We start from the raw sequence: 21,234 nt of genomic DNA, 5'->3' as shown, positions 1-21,234 counted from the left end.
AGGGGAAGCAACTACCTTCTTCACAAGGCCTCAGGAGGGAGGAGCAGGGGAAATGCCAGACGCTTAGAAAACCATCAGATCTTGTGGGAAGTCACTCACTATTACGAGAACAGCACAGGGGAAACTGCCCCTGTGATTCAATTACCTCCCATCCTCCACGCGTGGGGATTATGGAGATTACAATTCAAGATGAGATCTGGGGCTCATGCCTGTAATCCCAGTACTTTGAGAGGCCAAAGATGGGCTGATCACTTGAGGTCAAGAGTTCAACTTGGTGGCCAACTTGGTGAAATCCCAACTCTACCAAAAAATACAAAAAAATTAGTGAAGCATGGGTCAGGTGCGGTGGCTCACACCTGTAATCCCAGCACTTTGGGAGGCTGAGGTGGGTGGATCACCTGAGGTCGGGAGTGCGAGACCAGCCTGACCAACATAGAGAAACCCTATCTCTACTAAAAATACAAAATTACCTGGGAGTGGTGGCACATGCCTGTAATCCCAGCTACTCAGGAGGCTGAGGCAGGAGAATCGCTTGAACTCAGGAGGCAGAGGTTGTGGTAAGCCAAGATCTCACCACTGCACTCTAACCTGGGCAATAAGGGTGAAACTCCATCTCAAAAAAAAAAAGAAAAAAAATTAGCCAAGCATGGTGGCACATGCACCTGTAATTCCAGCTTCTTGGGAGGCTGAGGTGAGAGAATCACTTGAACCTGGGAGGCAGAGTTTGCAATGAGCTGAGATCGCACCACTGCACTCCAGTCTGGGCATCACAGGGTGAGATTCTGTCTCGCAAAAAAAAAAAAAAAAAAAAAAAAAAAAGATGAGATTTGGGTGGGGACACAGCCAAACCATATGATGAGATTTGGGTAGGGACACAGTCAAACCAACATTCTTGAAAATGACACAATTATCGAAATGGTTAATAGAGTAGTGCTGGGGATGAAGTAGGGGCCAGGAGGGAAGTGGCTGTGGTAATAGAAGGATCACATGAGTGATCCATGGTGATATCGTTTGAATCTATGTCCCTGCCAAATCTCACATCTCACATTGAAATGTAATCGTCAGTGGAGGTGGGAGGGGCCTGAGTCATGAGGGTGGATCTCTCATGGCTTGGTGCTGTCCTCGTGACAGTGAGTTCTCCTGAGATGAGGTTGAGTTGCACCTCCCCCCGGTCCTGCAGAACTGTGAGTTCTTTTGTTATACATTACCAGCCTCAGGTATTTCTTTTCTTTTCTTTTTTCTTTTTTTTTTTTTTTTTGAGACAGTGTCTCACCCTGTCACCCAGGCTGGAGTGCAGTGGCACAATCACGGCTCACTGCAACCTTCACCTCCCAGGTTCAAACGATCCTCCTGCCTCAGCTTCCTTAGTAGATGGGATCACAGGAGTGTGCCACCACATCTAGCTAATTTTTTTGTATCTTTTGTAGAGACAAGGTCTCTCCCTATTACCCAGGCTGGTCTTGAACTCCTGGGTTTAAGCAATCAGTTCGCCTTGGCCTCCCAAATTTCTAGGATTACAGTCACACTTGGCTCAGGTATTTTCTTTTTTTTTTTTTTAGATGGAGTCTCTCTCTGTCACCCAGACTGGAGTGCAATGGCATGATCTCAGCTCACTGCAACCTCCGCCTCCCAAGTTCAAGCAATTCTCCTGCCTCAGCCTCCCGAGTAGCTGGGTTTACAGGCACCTGCCATCACACCTGGCTAATTTTTGTATTTTTAGTAGAGATGGGGTTTCACCATGTTGGTCAGGCTGGTCTCGAACTCCTGACCTCGTGATCCACCCGCCTCGGCCTCCCAAAGTGCTGGGATTACAGGCTTGAGCCACCGCGCCCGGCCTGGCCTCAAGTATTTCTTTATAGCAATAAATATAATAAATAATAAAGTGGTCTAATACATTTGGGGTAATGAAAATGTTCAGTATCAGCGGGGCACAATGGTTCCACCCCTGTAATCCCAGCACTTTGGGAGGCCGAGACAGGTGGATCACCTGAGGTCAGGAGTTTGAGACCAGCCTGGTCAACATGGTGAAACCCCATCTCTACTAAAAATACAAAAATTAGATGGGCGTGGTGGCACGTGCCTGTAATCCCAGCTACTCAGGAGGCTGAGACATAAGAATCACTTGAACCCGGGAGGTGGAGATTGCGGTGAGCTGGGATCGCACCGCTGCACTCCAGCCTGGCGACACAGCAAGACTCCATTTCAAAAAAAAAAAAGTTCCAGTATCTTTTCTTGGGAAATAAATTATATTGCGTAGAACTAAGGCCGGGCACGGTGGCTCATAGCACAAAAATTTGCAATCCTACAAGGAGAGAGAGAAAGAGACAGAGATCAGATCTGAAGAGAGAGTAGTTGAAATTTTTCCGGAACTGATGAAAGACACTAGATCACAACTTGAGGAGGCCAGCAGATTTCAAACACGCCTGTAATCCCAGGACACTGGGAGGCCAAGGCAGGCAGATCACCTGAGGTCAGGAATTCGAGACCAGCCTGGCCAACATGTGGGATTACAGGAGCCCAACAGGTGGTGGTCTCCTGTAATCCCAGCTACTCGGGAGACTGAGGCAGGAGAATTGCTTGAACCCGGGAGGTGGAGGTTGCAGTGAGCCGAAATCAGGCCACTGTACTCCAGCCTGGGTGACAGAGCGAGACTCTGTCTCAAAAAAAAAAAAAAAAAAAAAAAAAAAAAAAAAAAATTTTAAAGCGACCACAGGAGGAAATAGAGGGTTGTTAGGCTAAGTGGTGACTTCCCAACAGCACCAGTAGAAATCAGGAATGTAAAATGAAATATTCGATGTGCTGAATAAACAAAACTTCTAATGTAGAACTTTATATATTTTTAAATATGTTATGTACACAGGGAAAGAAGGAATAATATAGAATTTTATACCTTGCAAAAAAAAGAACGTACATTGTATTAGTTTGCTAAGGCTGCCATAAGATACCACAAACTGGGTGACTTAAACGAGAGATTTATTTTCTCACAATTTTGGAGGCTAGAAGTTCAAGATCAAGGTGTCAACAGGTTTGGTTTCTTCGGAGGCCTCTCCTTGGCAAATCGCTGCCTTCTCTCTGGGTCCTCACATGGCTTTTCCTCTGTGCACACAGTGTCTAGTGTCTCTTCGTATACCTCAATCCCCTCTTCTTTTTTTGCTTGTTTGTTTGTTTTGAGACGGAGTCTCGCTCTGTCACCCAGGCTGGAGTGCAGTGGCGCGATATCTGCTCACTGCAAGCTCTGCCTCCCAGGTTCACGCCATTCTCCTGCCTCAGCCTCCAGAGTAGCTGGGACTACAGGCACCCGCCACCATGCTCGGCTAATTTTTGTATTTTTAGTAGAGATGGGGTTTCACCGTGTTAGCCAGGATGGTCTGGATCTCCTGATTATCTGCCTCGGCCTCCCAAAGTGCTGGGATTACAGGCATGAGCCATCATCAATCCCCTCTTCTTATAAGGACACTAGTCAGGCTGGATTAGAGTCCACCCTAACAACCTCCTTTTATTTATTTTTTATTTTTATTTTTTTGAGAAGGAGTCTCGCTCTGTCACTCAGGCTGGCTCAGTGTCACGATCTTAGCTCACTGCAATCTCCGCCTCCCGGGTTCAAGTGATTCTCCTACCTCAGCCTCCCAAGTAGCTGAGACTACAGGTGTGGGCCACCATGCCCGGCCAATGTTGTATTTTTAGTAGAGACGAGTTTCACCATATTGGCTAAGCTGGTGTCGAACTCCTGACCTCATGATCTGCCCGTCTCGGCCTCCCAAAGTGCTGGGATTACAGGCGTGAGCCACCAAGCCTGGCCCAGCCTCCTTTTAAATTACCTCCTTAAAGGCCCTGTCTCCAGATGCGGTGGCTGACACCTGTAATCCCAGAACTTTAGGAGGCCAAGGCCAGTAGATCACTTGAGTCCAGGAGTTCAAGACCAGCCTGGGCAATATAGTGAGACCTTGTCTCTACAAAAAAAAAATAATAATAATAATAATAAATAAATACAAAATAATGGTCCTATATCCAAATATAGTCACATTATAAGGTCCTAGGTGTCAGGGCTTCAACATATGAATTTGGGGAGACACAATTCAGTCCATGATATAGCAAATATTTTTTAAAATATTTTTAGGCAAATATTTTAAAAAACATGGCGGCTCACGTTTTTGGTCCCAGCACTCTGGGAGGTGAGGCGGGTGGATCATGTGAGGTCACGAGTTCAAGACCAGCCTGGCCAACATGGTGAAACCCCATCTCTACTAAAAATACAAAAATTAGCTGGGCGTGGTGGCAGGCATCTGTAATCCCAGCTACTCCGGAGGCTGAGGCAGGAGAATCACTTGAACCCGGGAGGCGGAGGTTGCAGTGAGCAGAGATCATGCCACTGCACTCCAGCCTGGGAGACAGAAAGAGACTCTGTCTCAAAAAAAAAAAAAGAGAGAGAGAGAGAGAGAGAAATGACACCTGGGTGGCTACAGAGGAGTGAGCAACTGGAGCCAAATGCAATGGAAAATGAGATCATAGAGATCCCAGGGAAGGTGGGAAGAGGGGACGCATATCACCTAGGGGCCTGTAGGTCACAGTAATGTTTTGGGGGAGAATAATAGAGAATCAGAGTAAGTTTTAAGCAAGAGGAGTGACACGATCTGATTTATATTTTAGAAGTCTCATTCTGCTGCTATGCAGTAATCAACACCCAGCCACTCCTCGACACTTTCTCTCTGCCTTCCCTCTAGTCCAGCCACCATCACCTCTCGCCTTGACCTCACAGGGCCCTCAGCTTCTGCCCTCAACTCCCACTGTCTGTCCCCCAACAGGGCAGTTAGAGAAAACTTGCAGGATCTTCAGTCAAAGCATTCCCTGCTGCTGCTCAGACCCGCTCATCACTCCCACCTCACTCAAAGCACAACCCAGCGTCCTTACTGTGGCCCACCGGGTCCTGCATTCTCGACCACCCCCTCCCATTCTCCCTCTCAATCCACCCGAGCCACACTGGCCTCCCCGAACACCCAGTCATGGTCCAACCTCAGGGCCTTTGCGCTGGCTACTCCCTCTGTCTGGGTCGCACTTCTCCACATAATGAAAAGGCCCCCTCCTGCACATCCTTGAAGACCCTTCTCAAATAGTACCTCTTTCAAAAGGCCACTCCTGACCACTACTCCCTTTTTTTTTCTCTATAGCACATAGCCCGACCTGAAAAATATACATAACACATATTATATATGTATATAACTATTAATTTTTATATAATTACATATAAAATGTTTTTAATTCTCTTTTTTTTTTGAGAGGGAGTCTCACTCTGTTGCCCAGGCTGGAGTACAGTGGTGAGATCTTGGCTCACTGTAACCTCCACCTCCCAGGTTCAAGAGATTCTCATGCCTCAGCCTCTTGAGTAGCTGGGACTACGGGTGCACACCACCACGCCCGGCTAATTTTTGTATTTTTAGTAGAGACAGGCTTTCAACATATTAGCCAGGTTGGTCTCAAACTCCTGACTTCAGGTGATCTGCCCGCCTCAGCCTCCCAAAGTGCTGGGATTACACACATGAGCCACGGTGCCCAATTATATATATAATTTTTATATACATTATCATATTCATATTTGATAAAATATAAACATATTAATGTATTATATTGTTATATTATGTATATAACTATTATATTTTATATATAAATGTATATTATATATTATTTATATATTATATATAATGTATATTTATATATAAAATATATATATAATATATATACACATTTGTACATTATATATGAAATATAAATATATAAAATATATAAATATAACATAAATATATGATACACAATAAATATAAACATTTATATATAATATAAATATTAATAAGTGCATTTATTTATTTTTTTATTTTTTTATTTTTTTATTTTTTTTGAGGCGGAGTCTCGCTCTGTAGCCTGGGCTGGAGTGCAGTGGCCGGATCTCAGCTCACTGCAAGCTCCGCCTCCCAGGTTTACGCCATTCTCCTGCCTCAGCCTCCCGAGTAGCTGGGACTACAGGCGCCCGCCACCTCGCCCGGCTAGTTTTTTGTATTTTTTAGTAGAGATGGGGTTTCACGGTGTTCACCAGGATGGTCTCGATCTCCTGACCTCGTGATCCACCCGTCTCGGCCTCCCAAAGTGCTGGGATTACAGGCTTGAGCCACCGCGCCCGGCCGTGCATTTATATTTTAATACTAAAGGTACGGCCGGGCGCGGTGGCTCAAGCCTGTAATCCCAGCACTTTGGGAGGCCGAGACGGGCGGATCACGAGGTCAGGAGATCGAGACCATCCTGGCTAACACGGTGAAACCCCGTCTCTACTAAAAAATACAAAAAAAACTAGCCGGGCGAGGTGGCGGGCGCCTGTAGTCCCAGCTACTCGGGAGGCTGAGGCAGGAGAATGGCGTGAACCCGGGAGGCGGAGCTTGCAGTGAGCTGAGATCCGGCCACTACACTCCAGCCTGGGAGAGAGAGCGAAACTCCGCCTCAAAAAAAAAAAAAAAAAAAAAAAAAAAAAAAAAAAAAAAAAAAATACTAAAGGTACATGTCTTAATATTGATAAATATATTTATATACAAATATATAAATGTATAAAGCATAAATATATTTTTAAATTTATAGATATATATAAAATATATATGATATATAAGATATATAAATATATGACATATAAATATACATATAAGATATATATGTGGCCGGGCGCGGTGGCTCAAGCCTGTAATCCCAGCATTTTGGGAGGCCGAGGCGGGCGGATCACAAGGTCAGGAGATCGAGACCACAGTGAAACCCCGTCTCTACTAAAAATACAAAAAACTAGCCGAGCGCGGTGGCGGGCGCCTGTAGTCCCAGCTACTCAGGAGGCTGAGGCAGGAGAATGGCGGGAACCCGGGAGGCGGAGCTTGCAGTGAGCCGAGATCGCGCCACTGCACTCCAGCCTGGGCAACAGCGTGAGACTCCGTCTCAAAAAAAAAAAAAAAAAAAGATATATATGCTATAAAAATATATCACATTTTGGCCGGGCGCGGTGGCTCAAGCCTGTAATCCCAGCACTTTGGGAGGCCGAGACGGGCGGATCACGAGGTCAGGAGATCGAGACCATCCTGGCTAACACAATGAAACCCCGTCTCTACTAAAAATACAAAAAGTTAGCCGGGCGAGGTGGCGGACGCCTGTAGTCCCAGCTACTCGGGAGGCTGAGGCGTAAACCCGGGAGGCGGAGCTTGCAGTGAGCCGAGATAGCGCCACTGCACTCCAGCCTGGGCGACAGAGCGAGACTCCGTCTTAAAAAAAAAAAAAAAATATATATATATATATATCACATTTTACCTAAGTACATATATACCTTTTATATTATATATAACATATTTATATATTATAAATATATTATTAATATATTATTAATCATCAGTGTTGATATACAGTATGTTGTAAATGCAAACATATTTATGTACTATTGGCCAGGCGCGGTGGCTCACATCTGTAATCTCAGCACTTTGCGAGGCCGAGGCAGGCGGATCACGAGGTCAGAAGATTAAGACCATCCTGGCTAACACGGTGAAACCCCGTCTCTACTAAAAATACAAAAAATTAGCCAGGCGTGGTGGCGGGCGTCTGTAGTCCTAGCTACTTGGGAGGCTGAGGCAGGAAAATCGCTTGAACCCGGGAGGTGGAGCTTGCAGTGAGCCGAGATCGCGTCACTGCCCTCCAGCTGGGGCAACACAGCGAGACTCCGTCTCAAAAATATATATATATATAATTACTATATTAATAGTGTTATATATTATGTATAATATATAAAAATAGAATATATGTAAATCATGATTCTAATTCTATAAGTATAGCATATATATTAACTTATATATAACTATATAAATATATACAATATATAATTTTAACAAATATATATACTTTTTTTTTTTTAAGAGACAGGATCTTGCTCTGCCTGCCCAGATGGAGTGTAGTGGCACAGTCACTACCTGACATACTGGGCTCAAGCAATCCTCCCACTTTAGCCTTCTGGGTAGCTCAAACTATAGGCATGCCTCCACATCCAGCTAATTTTTTATTTTTTTTTTTTAGATATGGGGGTCTCACTATATTGCCCAGGCTGGCCTTAAACTCCTGGGCTCAGGCGACCTTCCTGTTTCGTTCTCCCAAAGTGCTGAGATTACAGGGGTGAGCCACCACACCCAGCCCCAGATCTTGATTTGAGTCCAGCCTAACTGAATCACATCCATGAGAGATGTCACCTCCAAGCCTGTTTCCTGTTCTGTGAAATGAGAATATTACAAGATACTTGACAAGGCTGTCTGGGGACTTAATGAGATGGCATAGGCAAGCACGCAGTAGAGTCCATGAGGACAATGATGATGATGGTGACCTCGCTGGCCCTCGGGGTCTCTCTCCCCCTGGTCTTCATCTCCCGTCTTGGTCCCCGCATGAGCGGGTCCCTCGGTCTCTCTGGGAGTCACTGCGGCCCATTTATGTGTTTCTCCCCACACTTTATCGGGGTTTTTAACTCTTACCCCTCCCCACACATCTCTGGACCTCCAGCAAGAGCTATTTTCTGCCAGGCATCAGGCGGAGACGGAAACTCACAAATAAACAGGGCACCTTGGCGTCAGGTTAGCAGACAGTGGTCGTGGCCTTGGGGTGGGGGCGGAGGTTAGGGCGTAGTAAACACCGGGGCTGATTAATTTCTAGTCAGTATCATCTCCCGTTCCCTTAACTCATAGCAGCAACCACACCAGAGTAAGAGGGCTTCGTCTGAAGAAGGATAAGCGATATTTTCAATCAACTCATCCAATAAAATTGGAGTGGGGGGGTGGAAAGCATCCGTGGCCCAAATAACAGAATCCTAGAAGAAAACAATCAGGGAGAAAATAATAAGGGGGAAAAAAATAAAAAATAAAAACACTCCCAAGCCAGCAGTATCTGGGATTCTCCAAACAATAGGTGCAATTGTTAAGGGGAGTCATGGAGCCTCGGATCGGCCTCTCCTGACATCATTCTCAGACACCCCACAGATGTCACAGCTGTAACCACTGTCACTGGGTTACTGGGTCCAGGCCCTGCACAAACAGGGAACTCACACCTCCTGCGAGGAAGGTCAAGGCTGTGATTTGCAGAAAGCACTCAGCACAGGGACCCCCGTGCCCATCATGGTGCCTCCCGGGGAGCCTTGTTCTTCCATTCTGCAGACCACGGTCTCTTCTGCTCTCGAGTACGTCTGTCCATGGCTGACAGGTCTCATCTGCTCTGTGTCTGAATAGCTAGCTACCTGGCTCAAATACGCCCATCCTTCCTGGCTTCCCACCTCCATCTGTCTCTATACCTGCAAGACCCCCAGGGTCTGCTGCTTTCCCTTGGGGTCTTAGGCAGACTCTTGGCTCACAGCGGGCTTGCCTGCTCCTTCACAGAGGGTTGAGAGGATGTCTGAGCTCGAGGTCAAGCAGTCTTGGGTTTCAGATCCAGAGTAACAATTTTTTAAACATTATTTTTATTTTTAATTTATTTTTTTGAGACAGAGTCTTGCTCTGTCACCCAGGTTGGAGTCCAGTGGTGCGATCTGGGCTCACTGCAACCTCCACCTCCTGGGTTCAAGCGATTCTCTTGTCTCACTCTCCCAAGTACCTTGGATTACAGGCACATGCCACTGTGCCTGGATAATTTTTGTGTTTTTAGTAGAGACCGGATTTCACCATGTTGGCCAGGCTGGTCTCTTAACTCTTGGCCACAAGTGATCTGCCTGTCTGGGCCTCCCAAAATGCTGGGATTACAGGTGTGAGCCACCAAGCCAGCCCAGATTAACACTTACTGTCCATATGACTTTGGACAAGTTCCTGAGCCCCTCTGAGTCTCCTTTTGCTCGTCTGTAAAACAGGACTATTAACGGACTCTGACAGGATCTGGGAGGATTTAGAGATGACACAGGTCGGGCCCTGAGCATGGTGCCAGCCTAAAGATGCTCAGTAATGAGTCTGCCTATGATTATTGCCTCAATTGTGTCTTCATTATCATAGATGATCTTTTTTTTTTTTTTTTTTTTTGAGATGAGGTCTCACTCCCTCACCCAGGCTGGAGTTCAGTGTCACCAACACAGTTCACTGAAGTCTCTCAGCCTCCTGGTTTCAAGCAATCCTCCTGCCTCAGCCTCCTTAGTAGCTGGGACTGCAGGCATGCATCACCAGTTAACTTTTTTGTACTTTTTGTAGAGACTAGGTCTTACTATGCTGCCCACACTGGTTTCAACCTTCTGGGCTCAAGTGACCCTCCTGCCTCAGCCTCCCAAAGTGCTGGGGTCACAGGCATGGGAATTTGGGACAATGGATGGGGCCAAGAAATGACCCCCAACAATATAGATAACATTTTGAAATGCCCCTTTAGGACTTTGAACATTAAACTCATAGGTAATATAGCCCACCAACATACAAATTGTATTTTATTTTATTATTTTCTTTTCCTGACACGGAGTCTTGCTCTGTCGCCCAGGCTGGAGTGCAGTGGTGCTATCTCAGCTCACTGCAACCTCCATCTCCTGAGTTCAAACAATTCTCCTGCCTTAGTCTCCCAAGTAGCTGGGATTACAGATGCATGCCACCACGCCCAGCTCATTTTTGTATTTTTAGTAGAAACAGGGTTTTGCCATGTTGGCCAGGCTGGTCTGGAACTCCTGACCTCAAGTGATCCACCTGCCTCGGCCTCCCAGAGTGCTGGGATTACAAGCGTGAGCCACTGCGCCCAGCCACAAATTTTATTTTCAAAAATGCATATCGTGTCCTAGCTAAAATATAAAAGGAAAATAAAAAGACAGTAATTTATAATAAAATAATGTTTATTTAAGTATATGAATGCTCAGGTATGGACACTCCAAAAATCATCTGAGCGGGGCAGACACTAGCCTCTCTGTGTAAATTCACCATGAATGAGATACAAACAAATGGTATGTTGTTTGGGGACAGATACCACAAGCAGCATTGCCTTGAGTGTTGTGGCTTCTAGAATTGGTGAATAACTGAATAAAGTTCTCAGAAAAACCAAGAGCTTGAAGACCAGAATGAACACAGTGGTTGCATTCCAGGAAAAATGAGTGTTATCTTAAAATATCGCAAAAAGCACCTAGTGCTTATATATAAAACATAGCTAGGCTCTGAATTTGGATAATTATAAATGGGTTTTCCTACCTAGATGGGTGTTCAGTGGGACACTGGAAAGGTAAGTGGGGCCCAGAACAGGTCTTGGTGGTGCGAACTGCTGAGATATCTGCCATCCCTGGTCCCCACCCACTAAATCCAGCCACACCCCCAATCACTGTGACAAACTCAAAAACGCCCTCACCAATTCCAAAACATACCCTAAGGGAGATTGCAGAGTCTGAGGGTGTCCAGCCCCTGCAAACCATGCTGGCTTCATCTTGGAACCTTCACTCCATTCTAGCCACTCCAGCCCCCTTGCTGTTCCCAGATTTCAGGATGTCTTTTTTTTTTTTTTTTTTTGAGACGGAGTCTCGCTCTGTCGCCCAGGCTGGAGTGCAGTGGCCGGGTCTCAGCTCACTGCAAGCTCCGCCTCCCGGATTCACGCCATTCTCCTGCCTCAGCCTCCGGAGTAGCTGGGACTACAGGCACCCGCCACCTCGCCCGGCTATTTTTTTGTATTTTTAGTAGAGACGGGGTTTCACCATGTTAGCCAGGATGGTCTCGATCTCCTGACCTTGTGATCCGCCCGTCTTGGCCTCCCAAAGTGCTGGGATTACAGGCTTGAGCCACCGCGCCCGGCCTTTTTTTTTTTTTTTTTGAGATGGAGTCTTACTCTGCCACGCTGGCTGGAGTGCAGTGGCCCTAACTCGACTCACTGCAACCTCCGCCTTCTGGGTTCAGGCAATTCTCCTGCCTCAGCCTCCCAAGTAGCTGGGACTACAGGCACCCACCACTGTGCCCAGCCAATTTTATTTTATTTTATTTTATTTTTTTTTTTGAGATGAAGTCTTGCTCTTGTCACGCAGGCTGGAGTGCAATGGCACGATCTCAGCTCACTGCAACCTCCGCCTCCCAGGTTCAAGCGATTCTCTTGCCTCAGCCTCCTGAGTAGCTGGGATTACAGCTACTAAGCCGCCACCACGCCAGCTAATTTCTGTATTTTTAGTAAAGATGGGGTTTCGCCATGTTGCCCAGGCTGGTCTCAACCTCCTGACCTTGTGATCCACCCGCCTCAGCCTCCCAAAGTGCTGGGATTACAGACTTGAGCCACTGTGCCCAGCCTGCTAATTTTTGTATTTTTAGTAGAGATGGGGATTTCACCATCTTGGCCAGGTTGGTCTCGAACTCCTGACCTCAGGTGACCCACCCACCTCGGCCTCTCAAAGTGCTGGGATTACAGGCATGAGCCACCGTGCCCAGCCACAGTTTCCGTATCTTGTGTTCCCCTTCCTGGAAGATTCTTCTTAGTAGTCTCAGCTTCCAAGTCCCATCCCTGAGCCAGCCACTCTCAGAACACCCGGTTCACAGGTCAGCAGGTCTTTACAGTCTAGTGGTTTCTCATTTACTGGTTGCTCTCCTGACCTTGTTCATGCAGCAAGCATAAGGTAGCCTTGGTCACTGCTGAATTTCCAGCACCCAACATGGAGCCTCAATAACTATGTGTTGAATATCAAGGTGGTCCATGAAGACCGTGGGTGGAAGAAGAACCCCTGTAGGTGCGGTGGGTGGGAGACAAGGCTTTTGCTGCTTCCAAAGGCCGGGAAGGATTTAAGACAAGAATAGGGCCAAGAGAGGGTTTTGTTTGTTTGTTTGTTTGTTTAAGAGACAGGGTTGGCCAGGTGCAGTGGCTCACGCCTGTAATCCCAACACTTTGGGAGGCCGAGGCAGGTGGATCACCTGAGGTCAGGAGTTCCACACCAGCCTGGCCAACATGTCAAAATCCCGTCTCTACTAATACAAAAAATTAAACAGGTGTGGTGGTGTGCACCTGTAATCCCAGCTACTTGTGAGGCTGGGGCAGGAGAATCACTTGAACCCAGGAGGCGGAGATTGCAGTGAGCCGAGATTGTGCCACTGCACTCCAGCCTGGGTGACAGAGCAAGACTCCATCTCCAAAACAAAAAAAGAGACAGGGTTCACTCTGTAGCCCAGGCTGGAGTGCAATGGCACAATCATGGCTAACTGAAGCCTCAACCTCCTGGGCTCAAGTGATCCTCCTCCCTCAGCCTCCTCACTAGCTGGGATTACAGGCACATGCCACCATGCCCAGCTGATTTTTTATTATGTGTAGAGACAGGGTCTCACTATGTTACCCAGGCTGGTCTCAAACTCCTGGCTTCAAGTGATTCTCTAGCCTCAGCCTCCCAAAGTATTAGGATTACAGGCGTGAGCCAGCATGCCCAGCCCAAGAGGGGGCATTCTAAGTGAAATCGTCTTGTGCCAAGGTCCTCTGCCACTTCTAACCTCAATTCCCAGTTCCCAGAGTGAGTATGAAACCCGACTCTGCCATTTCCCTGCTGTGTGACCTTGGATACATTCCTTAACCTCTCCAAGCTTCATATCTTTCTCTGTAAAATGAAAATAATAGTCCTGGCGCAGTGGCTCACGCCTGTAATCCCATCGCTTTGGGAGGCAGAGACAAGTGGATCACCTGAGGTCAGGAGTTCCAGACCAGCCTGGCCAATATGGTGAAACCCTGTCTCTACTAAAAATACAAAAAAATTAGCCGGGCTTGGTGGTGGGCGCCTGTAATCCCAGTTACTCAGGAGGCTGAGGCAGAAGAATCGCTTGAAGTTGCAGTGAGCAGAGATCACGCATTGCACTCCAGCCTGGGTGACATAGCGAGACACTGTCTCAAGTAAATAAATAAAATAAATCGGGTCATGTTGTTATTATTATTTTTGTCTGTTTATTTTTGTAGAGACAAGGTCTCGCTATTTTGCCCACGCTGGTCTAGAGGTCTTGGGCTCAAGCGATCCTCCTGCCTCGGCCTCCCAAAGTGCCCAGAGTGCAGGTGTGAGGCACCGCGCCCAGCCTGGTTGCTATGATGATCAGCAGTAACTCTGAAGTCTAGGAAGGGTGTAGCCCCTCCAGCCTAGGGGTGGGGGATATTTGCAGACATGGGCTTTCTTTGAACAGATAGGGAAACTGAGGCACAGAGAGTGGAACTGTCTTCCCAGAGGACACAGAGCACCTTGGCAGCAGAGCAGGGACCAGAGACCAGGGGAATGATCTCCTTCCAGATCTCTGTGAAGAATTAAAGTCAGATAGGGGTTATGGGCAGGGAGTGGGCCCTTTAAATCCTAAGCTCCACCTTTGCTTAGAAGAGTCTCTGGGCATTATAAAAGGGGGTGCAGCTCCCTTCTGCTCTGGGAAACGCCTGCTGCCCTTGCCTACGGGCCCCCAGCCCCAGCCCCTCTCCAGTGGCCCACCACCCCTGTTTTGGTGCCATGCAGCTGCCACCCTTTGACATGTGGAAGGACTATTTCAACCTGAGCCAAGTGGTGTGGGCGCTGATCGCGAATCGGGGGCAAAGGCTGGAGACCCAAGAGACTGAGGAGCCAAGTCCTGGGCCCCCGTTGGGGCAGGATCAGGGGCTGGGAGGATCAGGGGCCAACGGGGGCCTGGGCACCCTGTGCAACTTCTGCAAGCACAACGGGGAGTCCCGCCACGTCTACTCCTCACACCAGCTGAAGACACCAGACGGCGTGGTGGTGTGTCCCATCCTGAGGCACTACGTGTGTCCCGTGTGCGGTGCCACCGGTGACCAGGCCCACACGCTCAAGTACTGCCCGCTCAACGGTGGCCAGCAGTCCCTCTACCGCCGCAGCGGGCGCAACTCGGCCGGACGCAGGGTCAAGCGCTGAGGACCGTGAGATGTCCACCACCCGCACCCCTGACCCTCCTGGTCTGTCCCACCCAAGTCCCTAAACTCTCTCCTCCAGTCACCCAGCCCTTTGGAATTTCTGGCCCCCAGAACTCCACCTTGGCTGGATCCTGAAACAGTGGAGACTCCTGGGAGCCAGGCCAGCCCCGCCCCCTTGGACCTGTCAGCTCTGGGAGCTCTGGCCTGTGGGCGTCCCAGGGTCCTTGGTGCGCGGGAACCCTTCCTGCATGGCCTTGTAGCGCCCTCTGGGCCCCGGTTCATGGATCTTTTGTTCTCGTGGGGCCTGCTGGTGACAGGAGCCCTGCCCCTTCAACTTCTCCGTTCCTTGTGGAGTTCTTGGATTTTTGAACCTCCAGGATTCCACGGTGCTGTCCCAAGCCAGCCCTTAGGAGACACTGAAGAAGGCTGGCTGAGAAGTGCCAACCCGAGAACTTCAAGATGGGATGTCCACTTAACACCAGCCTTCTCCACCTTCACCCTTCTGTAGAACCACGGTGTCATCGTGGACCACACCGGTTCATTCCTTCCCTGACCTCAGCACCCATCCGCCAGGAGCTGAGTGGGACGCTGGAGAGCACCGTGTCACTGGAGGGCACGGTGTCTTCATAGGCTCACCTGCGGATGGAGAGTCATGGGGTGAGCTGACACCTTTCAATGCCCCCTGGTTGTTCTTCCCCTTGTTCAGCCCATTGCACTCGGCACGTGCCCCCATCCCCAAATCACCGATGGGTCCTTTTTCCCAGCAAGAAGCACATCTTTCCACTACCTCCCATCCGACCCCCCAAATCGTGATAGTTGACTAAAGAATATTTTTTTTTCCTCCTGTATTTTTCATCCTCCAACTTTTAAGTCGAGGAACCGCCGATAAGACAGGGGTTTGAGTACCCGGATGGGAAAGGCAACGGCCTAGCTTTTATTTTAGGGGCAAAGAAAAGAAGGACCCCAGTCAGATTTTAAGTTGTTCAGTTTTTGGCACAGGGCTGGGACCCTGAGTATTGAGCTCTGGTGAATAAAAAGGTTTTTCAGTCGTCTTTGAAATGGCTGTATCTGTTTCCGTCTTTGGTTTGTCTGTGAGACAAGGTCTTGCTCTGTCGCCCAGGCTGGAGTGCAGTGGTGCGATCTCGGCTCCCTGCCCGGGTTCAAGTGATTATCCTCCCTCAGCCCCTCCAGTAGCTGGGACTACAGGTGCGCCCCACGAGGCCTGGCTAACTTTTTTTTTTTTTTTTTTTTTGATACGGAGTTTTGCTCTTGTCACCCAGGCTGGAGTGCAATGACGCAATCTCGGCTCACTGCAACTTCCGCCTCTCGGGTTCAAGCGATTCTCCTGCTTCAGCCTCCCGAGTAGCTGGGAATAAAGACATGCATCACCACACCCGGCCATTTTTGTATTTTTAGTAGAGACGGGGCGACCGAGTAGCCGGGACTACAGGTGCGCACCACTACACCCAGGTAATTTTTATTTTTGGTTTTTGTTTTTTCTTTATTGAGGTGGAGTTTCGTTCTTGTTGCCCAGGCTGGAGCGCCAACGGTGCAGTCTTGGCTCACTGCATCCTCCAGTTCCCGGGTTCAAGCGATTCTCCTGCCTCAGCTTCCCAAGTAGCTGGGATCACAGGTGCCCACCACCGCGCCCAGATTTTTTTTTTTTTTTTTTTTTTTTTTGTATTGTTAGTAGAGATGGAGTTTCACCATTTTGGCCAGGCTGGACTCGAACTCCTGACCTCAGGTGATCCGCCCACCTCGATCTCTTAAAAGTGCTGGGATTGCAAGCGTGAGCCACTGCACCGGGCCTTTTTTGTTTGTTTGTGATGGAGTCTCTCTCTGTCGCCCAAGCTGGAGTGCCGTGGCCCAGTATCAGCTCATTGTAACCTCTGCCTCCTGGGTTCAAGCGATTCTCCTGCCTCAAGCTCCAGAGTGCCTCACCACACTGGCTAATTATATAGATATATATATGTGTGTGTGTGTGTGTGTGTGTGTGTGTTTTAGTAGAGATTGGGCTTCACCATGTTGGCCAGGCTGGTCTCGAACTCCTGACCTCAGGTGATCCGCCCTTCTCGGCCTCCCAAAGTGCTAGGATTACAACGTGAGCCACTGCGTCCAGCCTCTGTCTCCATCCGCTCATCTGGCTTTGTCCTCAGCGGCTGCGGGAAGGAGCAGGTAGCTGCATTGGCCAGACCCAACACGCAGGGAAGCTGGAGGCGGGACAGGAAGGGGCTTTGGTTCCCCTCCCAGCCTGCACCCGATACATCCGCCAACCTGTGAACTGGCTCTCAAATTCCTCCCGTGCCTCCGCCTTGATCCTCATTCCCTTTTCATGTCATGTCTATGGGTTTCTCTGGCCCTGTGAACTCCCGGGATCTTCCAGGACCGGCTTTTTGATAGTCCTTAAACTTTTTGAGTTCCCAGAACCCATTGGAGAGGTGTTGAAAACTGTGGTCCCTGCCCTGCATGGTGGCTCACGCTTGTAATCTCAACACTTGGAGAGGCGGAGGTGGGAGAATCACTTGAGACCAAGAATTTGAGACTAGCCTGGCCAATATAGTGAGACCCCGTTTCTACAAAAAATGCAAAGCAATAGTCAGGCATGCTGGCATGGGCCTGTAGTCCCAGCTACTAGGGAGGCTGAGGCGGGAGGATCACTTGAGCCCAGGAGTTAGAAACTGCAATGAGATATGACCTTGATGCTGCACTCCAGTCATGGTGACAAAGTGAGACCCTGTTTCAAAAAATAAAATTAAATTAAAAATAAATAAATATGCTGGGTGTGGTGGCTTATGCTTGTAATCTCAGCAGTTTGGGAGGCCAAGGTGGGCAGATCACCTGAGGTCAGGAATTTGAGGCCAGCCTGGCCAACATGGTGAAACCCTATCTCTACTAAAACAAAAATCAGCCAGATGGGGCGGTGCATGCCTGTAGTACCAGCTACTTAGTCACCCTGTCTCCATTAAAAATGCAAAAATTAGCCGGGTGTGGTGGCATGCACTTGTAGTCCCAGCTACTTGGTCACCTCATCTCTATTAAAAATACAAAAATTAGGCCTGACACGGTGGCTCAAGCCTGTAATCCCAGCACTTTGGGAGGACAAGGTGGGCGGATCACCTGAGGTAAGGAGTTCGAGTCCAGCCTGGCCAACATGGTGAAACCCCATCTCTACTAAAAATGCAAAAATTAGCCGGGCATAGTAGTGCGTGCCTGTAATCCCAGCTACTCAGGAAGCTAAGGCAGGAGAATTGCTTGAACTCGGAAGCAGAAGTTACAGTGAACCAAGATTGCAGCACTGCACTCCAGCCTGGGTGACAGAGCAAGACTCTGTCTCAAAAAAAAAAAAAAAGAAAAAGAAAAAATATTAGCTGGGCATGGCGGCAGGTGCCTGTAATTCCAGCTACTCGGAGGCTGAGGCAGGAGAATTGCTTGAACCAGTTGCAGTGAGCTGAGATCGCACCACTGCCCTCCAGCCTGGGAGACAGAGCAAGATTCTGTCTCAAAAAATTAATTAATTAATTAATTAATATAATAGAAAAAAGAAAAGTACAGTCCCCACCCCGGGAAATGCACACATGCAGGAAACGTTGCATGTAACATCAGGGTTCTTCTACCTCATTCTTCCACAAATGTTTATTGAGCACCTACTTCAGGCAAGACACTTTTTCTTTTGTTTTTTGAGACGGAGTTTCACTCTTGTTGCCCAGGGTGGAGTGCAATGGCATGATCTCAGCTCACTGCAACCTCCACCCCCTGGGTTCAAACGATTACAACCTCCACCCGCTGGGTTCAAGTGATTACAACCTCCACCCCCTGGGTTCAAGCGATTCCTGCCTCAGCCTCCCAAGTCTCTAGCATTACACGTGCACATCACCACATCCAGCTAATTTGTGTTATTTTTAGCAGAGATGGGATTTTGCCATGTTGGCTGGGCTGGTCTCGAACTCCTGACCTCAGGTGACCCACCCGTTTCAGCCTCCCAAAGTGCTGGGATTACAGGCATGAGCCACCGCGGGGCAAGGCACTATTCTAGGCATTAAGGGTACAGGGGTGAGCAAAACAGACAAGGTCCCTGCTCCCATGGAGCTGTCATGCTAGTGGGAGGGGGGAGCACTGCCAACCCATAAATCTATAATGTCAAGTGCTTCCCTTTATAGAGAAGCAAGGCAGAGTACAGGAATGGAGACTGAGAGGAGAGGCTGGGTTTTTTGTGTGTTTTGTTTTTGAGACAGACCCAGGCTGGAGTGTAGTGGTGCCATTCAGCTCACTGCAACCTCCCACCTCGGGTTCAAGCAATTCTTGTGCCTCAGCCTCTTGAGTAGCTGGGACTAAAGGTGCACACCACCATGCCTGGCTAATTTTTGTATTTTTAGTAGAGACAGGGTTTCACCATATTAGCGAGGCTGGTCTCAAACACCTGACCTCAGGTGATCTGCCCACTTCGGCCTCCCAAAGTGCTGGGAGAACAGAGGTGAGCCACCACGGCCAGCTGAGAGGCTGCTGTATACAGGCTGGTCAGGTGGAGGTGACATTTAAGCAGAGTGCAAATGAAATGAGGAAACCTGGAGAATATCTGGGGGAAGGGCTGTCCAGGCAGATGGGAGAGCAGGTTCAAAGGCCCTGATGTGGGATTGAGAATAAGCAGAAATCTGGCTGAGTTAAGATCAGAGAGGCAGATGGTGCAGGCAGAGAGTCCAGAATGCTGCATACCCCACTGAGAACTTGACCTTCATTGTGTGTTTTTAGACTCTGAAACCCAGCCATGGGCTCTTTCGTTCCCTGTGGTTACACAGGGAACCAAAGACCCCAGTTAAAGACCTCTTCCCACAAGGTTCTTTTCCAAAAATGGAGCTCCCACCTGTAATCTCAGCACTTTGGGAGGCTGAGGCAAGAGGACTGCTTGGGGTCAGGAGTTCGAGACCAGCCTAGCCAACGTGGTGAAACCTCGTCTCTACTAAAAATACAAAAATTAGTCAGGCATGATGGCACATGCCTGTAATCCCAGCTACAAAAATCGCTTGAACCAGGGAGGATGAGGTTACAGTGGGCTGAGATGTCACCACTGCACTCCAGCCTGGACTACAAAGTGAAATTATTTAAAAAAAAAAAAAAAAAAAAAAAAAGACAGCTTTGCCCAGCAAAGACTCCCAAGTTAAATCAGACAGTGGGGAAAATGAAAAAGAAGTCCCAAGCCCAGAGCTGTGGTGTTGCTGCAGGGCAAGAGCCCAGCACAAGGGTACCCAGCCCAGCACAAGGGTAGGTGAGGACTGGTATCTTTCTACCTGCTACTCCATCCACCTGAAGGAAGGGGCACCCCTTTCAAATTCACACCAACAGGCTGAACCAGGAGGAGAGTTTAATAAAGAGACTGGCAGGGTGCACTGACTTCACACCTGTAATCCCAGCACTTTGGGAGGTTGAAGCGGGTGGATCACGTGAAGTCAGGAGTTTGAGACCAGCCTGGCCAATATGGTGAAACCCCATTTCTACTAAAATACAAACATTAGCTGGGTGTGGTGGTGCATGCCTGTAATCCCAGCTACTCAGGAGGCTGAGACAAGAGAATTGCTTTAACCCGGGTGGCAGAGGTTGCAGTGAGCCGAGATCACGTGACTGCCCTCCAACCTGGGCGACACAGCGAGACTTCATCTCTAAAAATAAATTAATTAAATAGTAAATAAATAAATAAATAAATAAAGAGATTGATGTCTGCCAAAGTGCACAGCAGTTCAGAGAGCAACAGGGACAGTGTCCCCGGTACTCAGAGGGATTATGATGGGGCTGGTGGTGGAGGCTGTTTTACACCTGGAAAAGTGAGACAGGAGAGAGCTAGAGAGAGAGAAATAGTGGTTGTCAAGTTTTGTGTTTCTCTTTTTTTTTTTTCAGATAGGGTTCTGCTCTGTCCTCAAAGCTAGAGTGCAGTGGTGTGATCATGGTTCACTGCAGCCTCAAACTCCTGGGCTCAAGCCATCCTCCCACCTCAGCCTCCTATGTAGCTACAACTACAGGCACACCTCACCCTACCTAGCTAATTTTTTTTCTTTTTCCTTTTTTTTTTTTTTTTTTTTTTTGTAGACACAAGAGTCTTGCTTTGTTGCCCAAGCTGGTCTCGAACACTTGGCTTCAAGTGATCCTCCCACCTCAGCCCCAAAGTGTTGGGATTACAGGCGTGAGCCACCACGCCTGGCCTGTTTCCCTTGTTTTAAACCACTCAGTTTGCAGTACCTTGTCATGACAGCCACAGGAAAACTGGGGCTCCGGGGAGGCATCCAGGGAGTCTGGACTGAAGTAGGTGTTGTGTCAAAGTCCGGCCTGGAGCCTGTGAGAAGCCTGCATGCAGAGAATTATGGGAAGAGGTACAGAGAGCTCTGCAGGTGTGGACAGGTCGAGGCC

The 21,234-nt window shown here is 48.4% G+C and overlaps 1 protein-coding gene across 1 annotated transcript in view; it reads left to right on the top strand.

Annotated features, from left to right (window-relative positions):
• The window catches only part of NANOS2 (nanos C2HC-type zinc finger 2), a 35,732-nt gene extending 19,832 nt beyond the window's left edge, over positions 1-15,900 (top strand). The window contains exon 2 of the mRNA XM_045379918.3: positions 14,432-15,900. Coding sequence (XP_045235853.1) covers positions 14,432-14,842 — 411 coding nt within the window. The 3' untranslated portion in view covers positions 14,843-15,900. The remainder of the gene's footprint in view (positions 1-14,431) is intronic.
• The last annotated feature ends 5,334 nt before the right edge of the window (positions 15,901-21,234 follow it).

This window comes from Macaca fascicularis, chromosome 19 (genome assembly GCF_037993035.2).
Source record: "Macaca fascicularis isolate 582-1 chromosome 19, T2T-MFA8v1.1".
NCBI classification, from domain to species: domain Eukaryota; kingdom Metazoa; phylum Chordata; class Mammalia; order Primates; family Cercopithecidae; genus Macaca; species Macaca fascicularis.
This window is presented reverse-complemented; position numbering and strand designations above follow the sequence as displayed.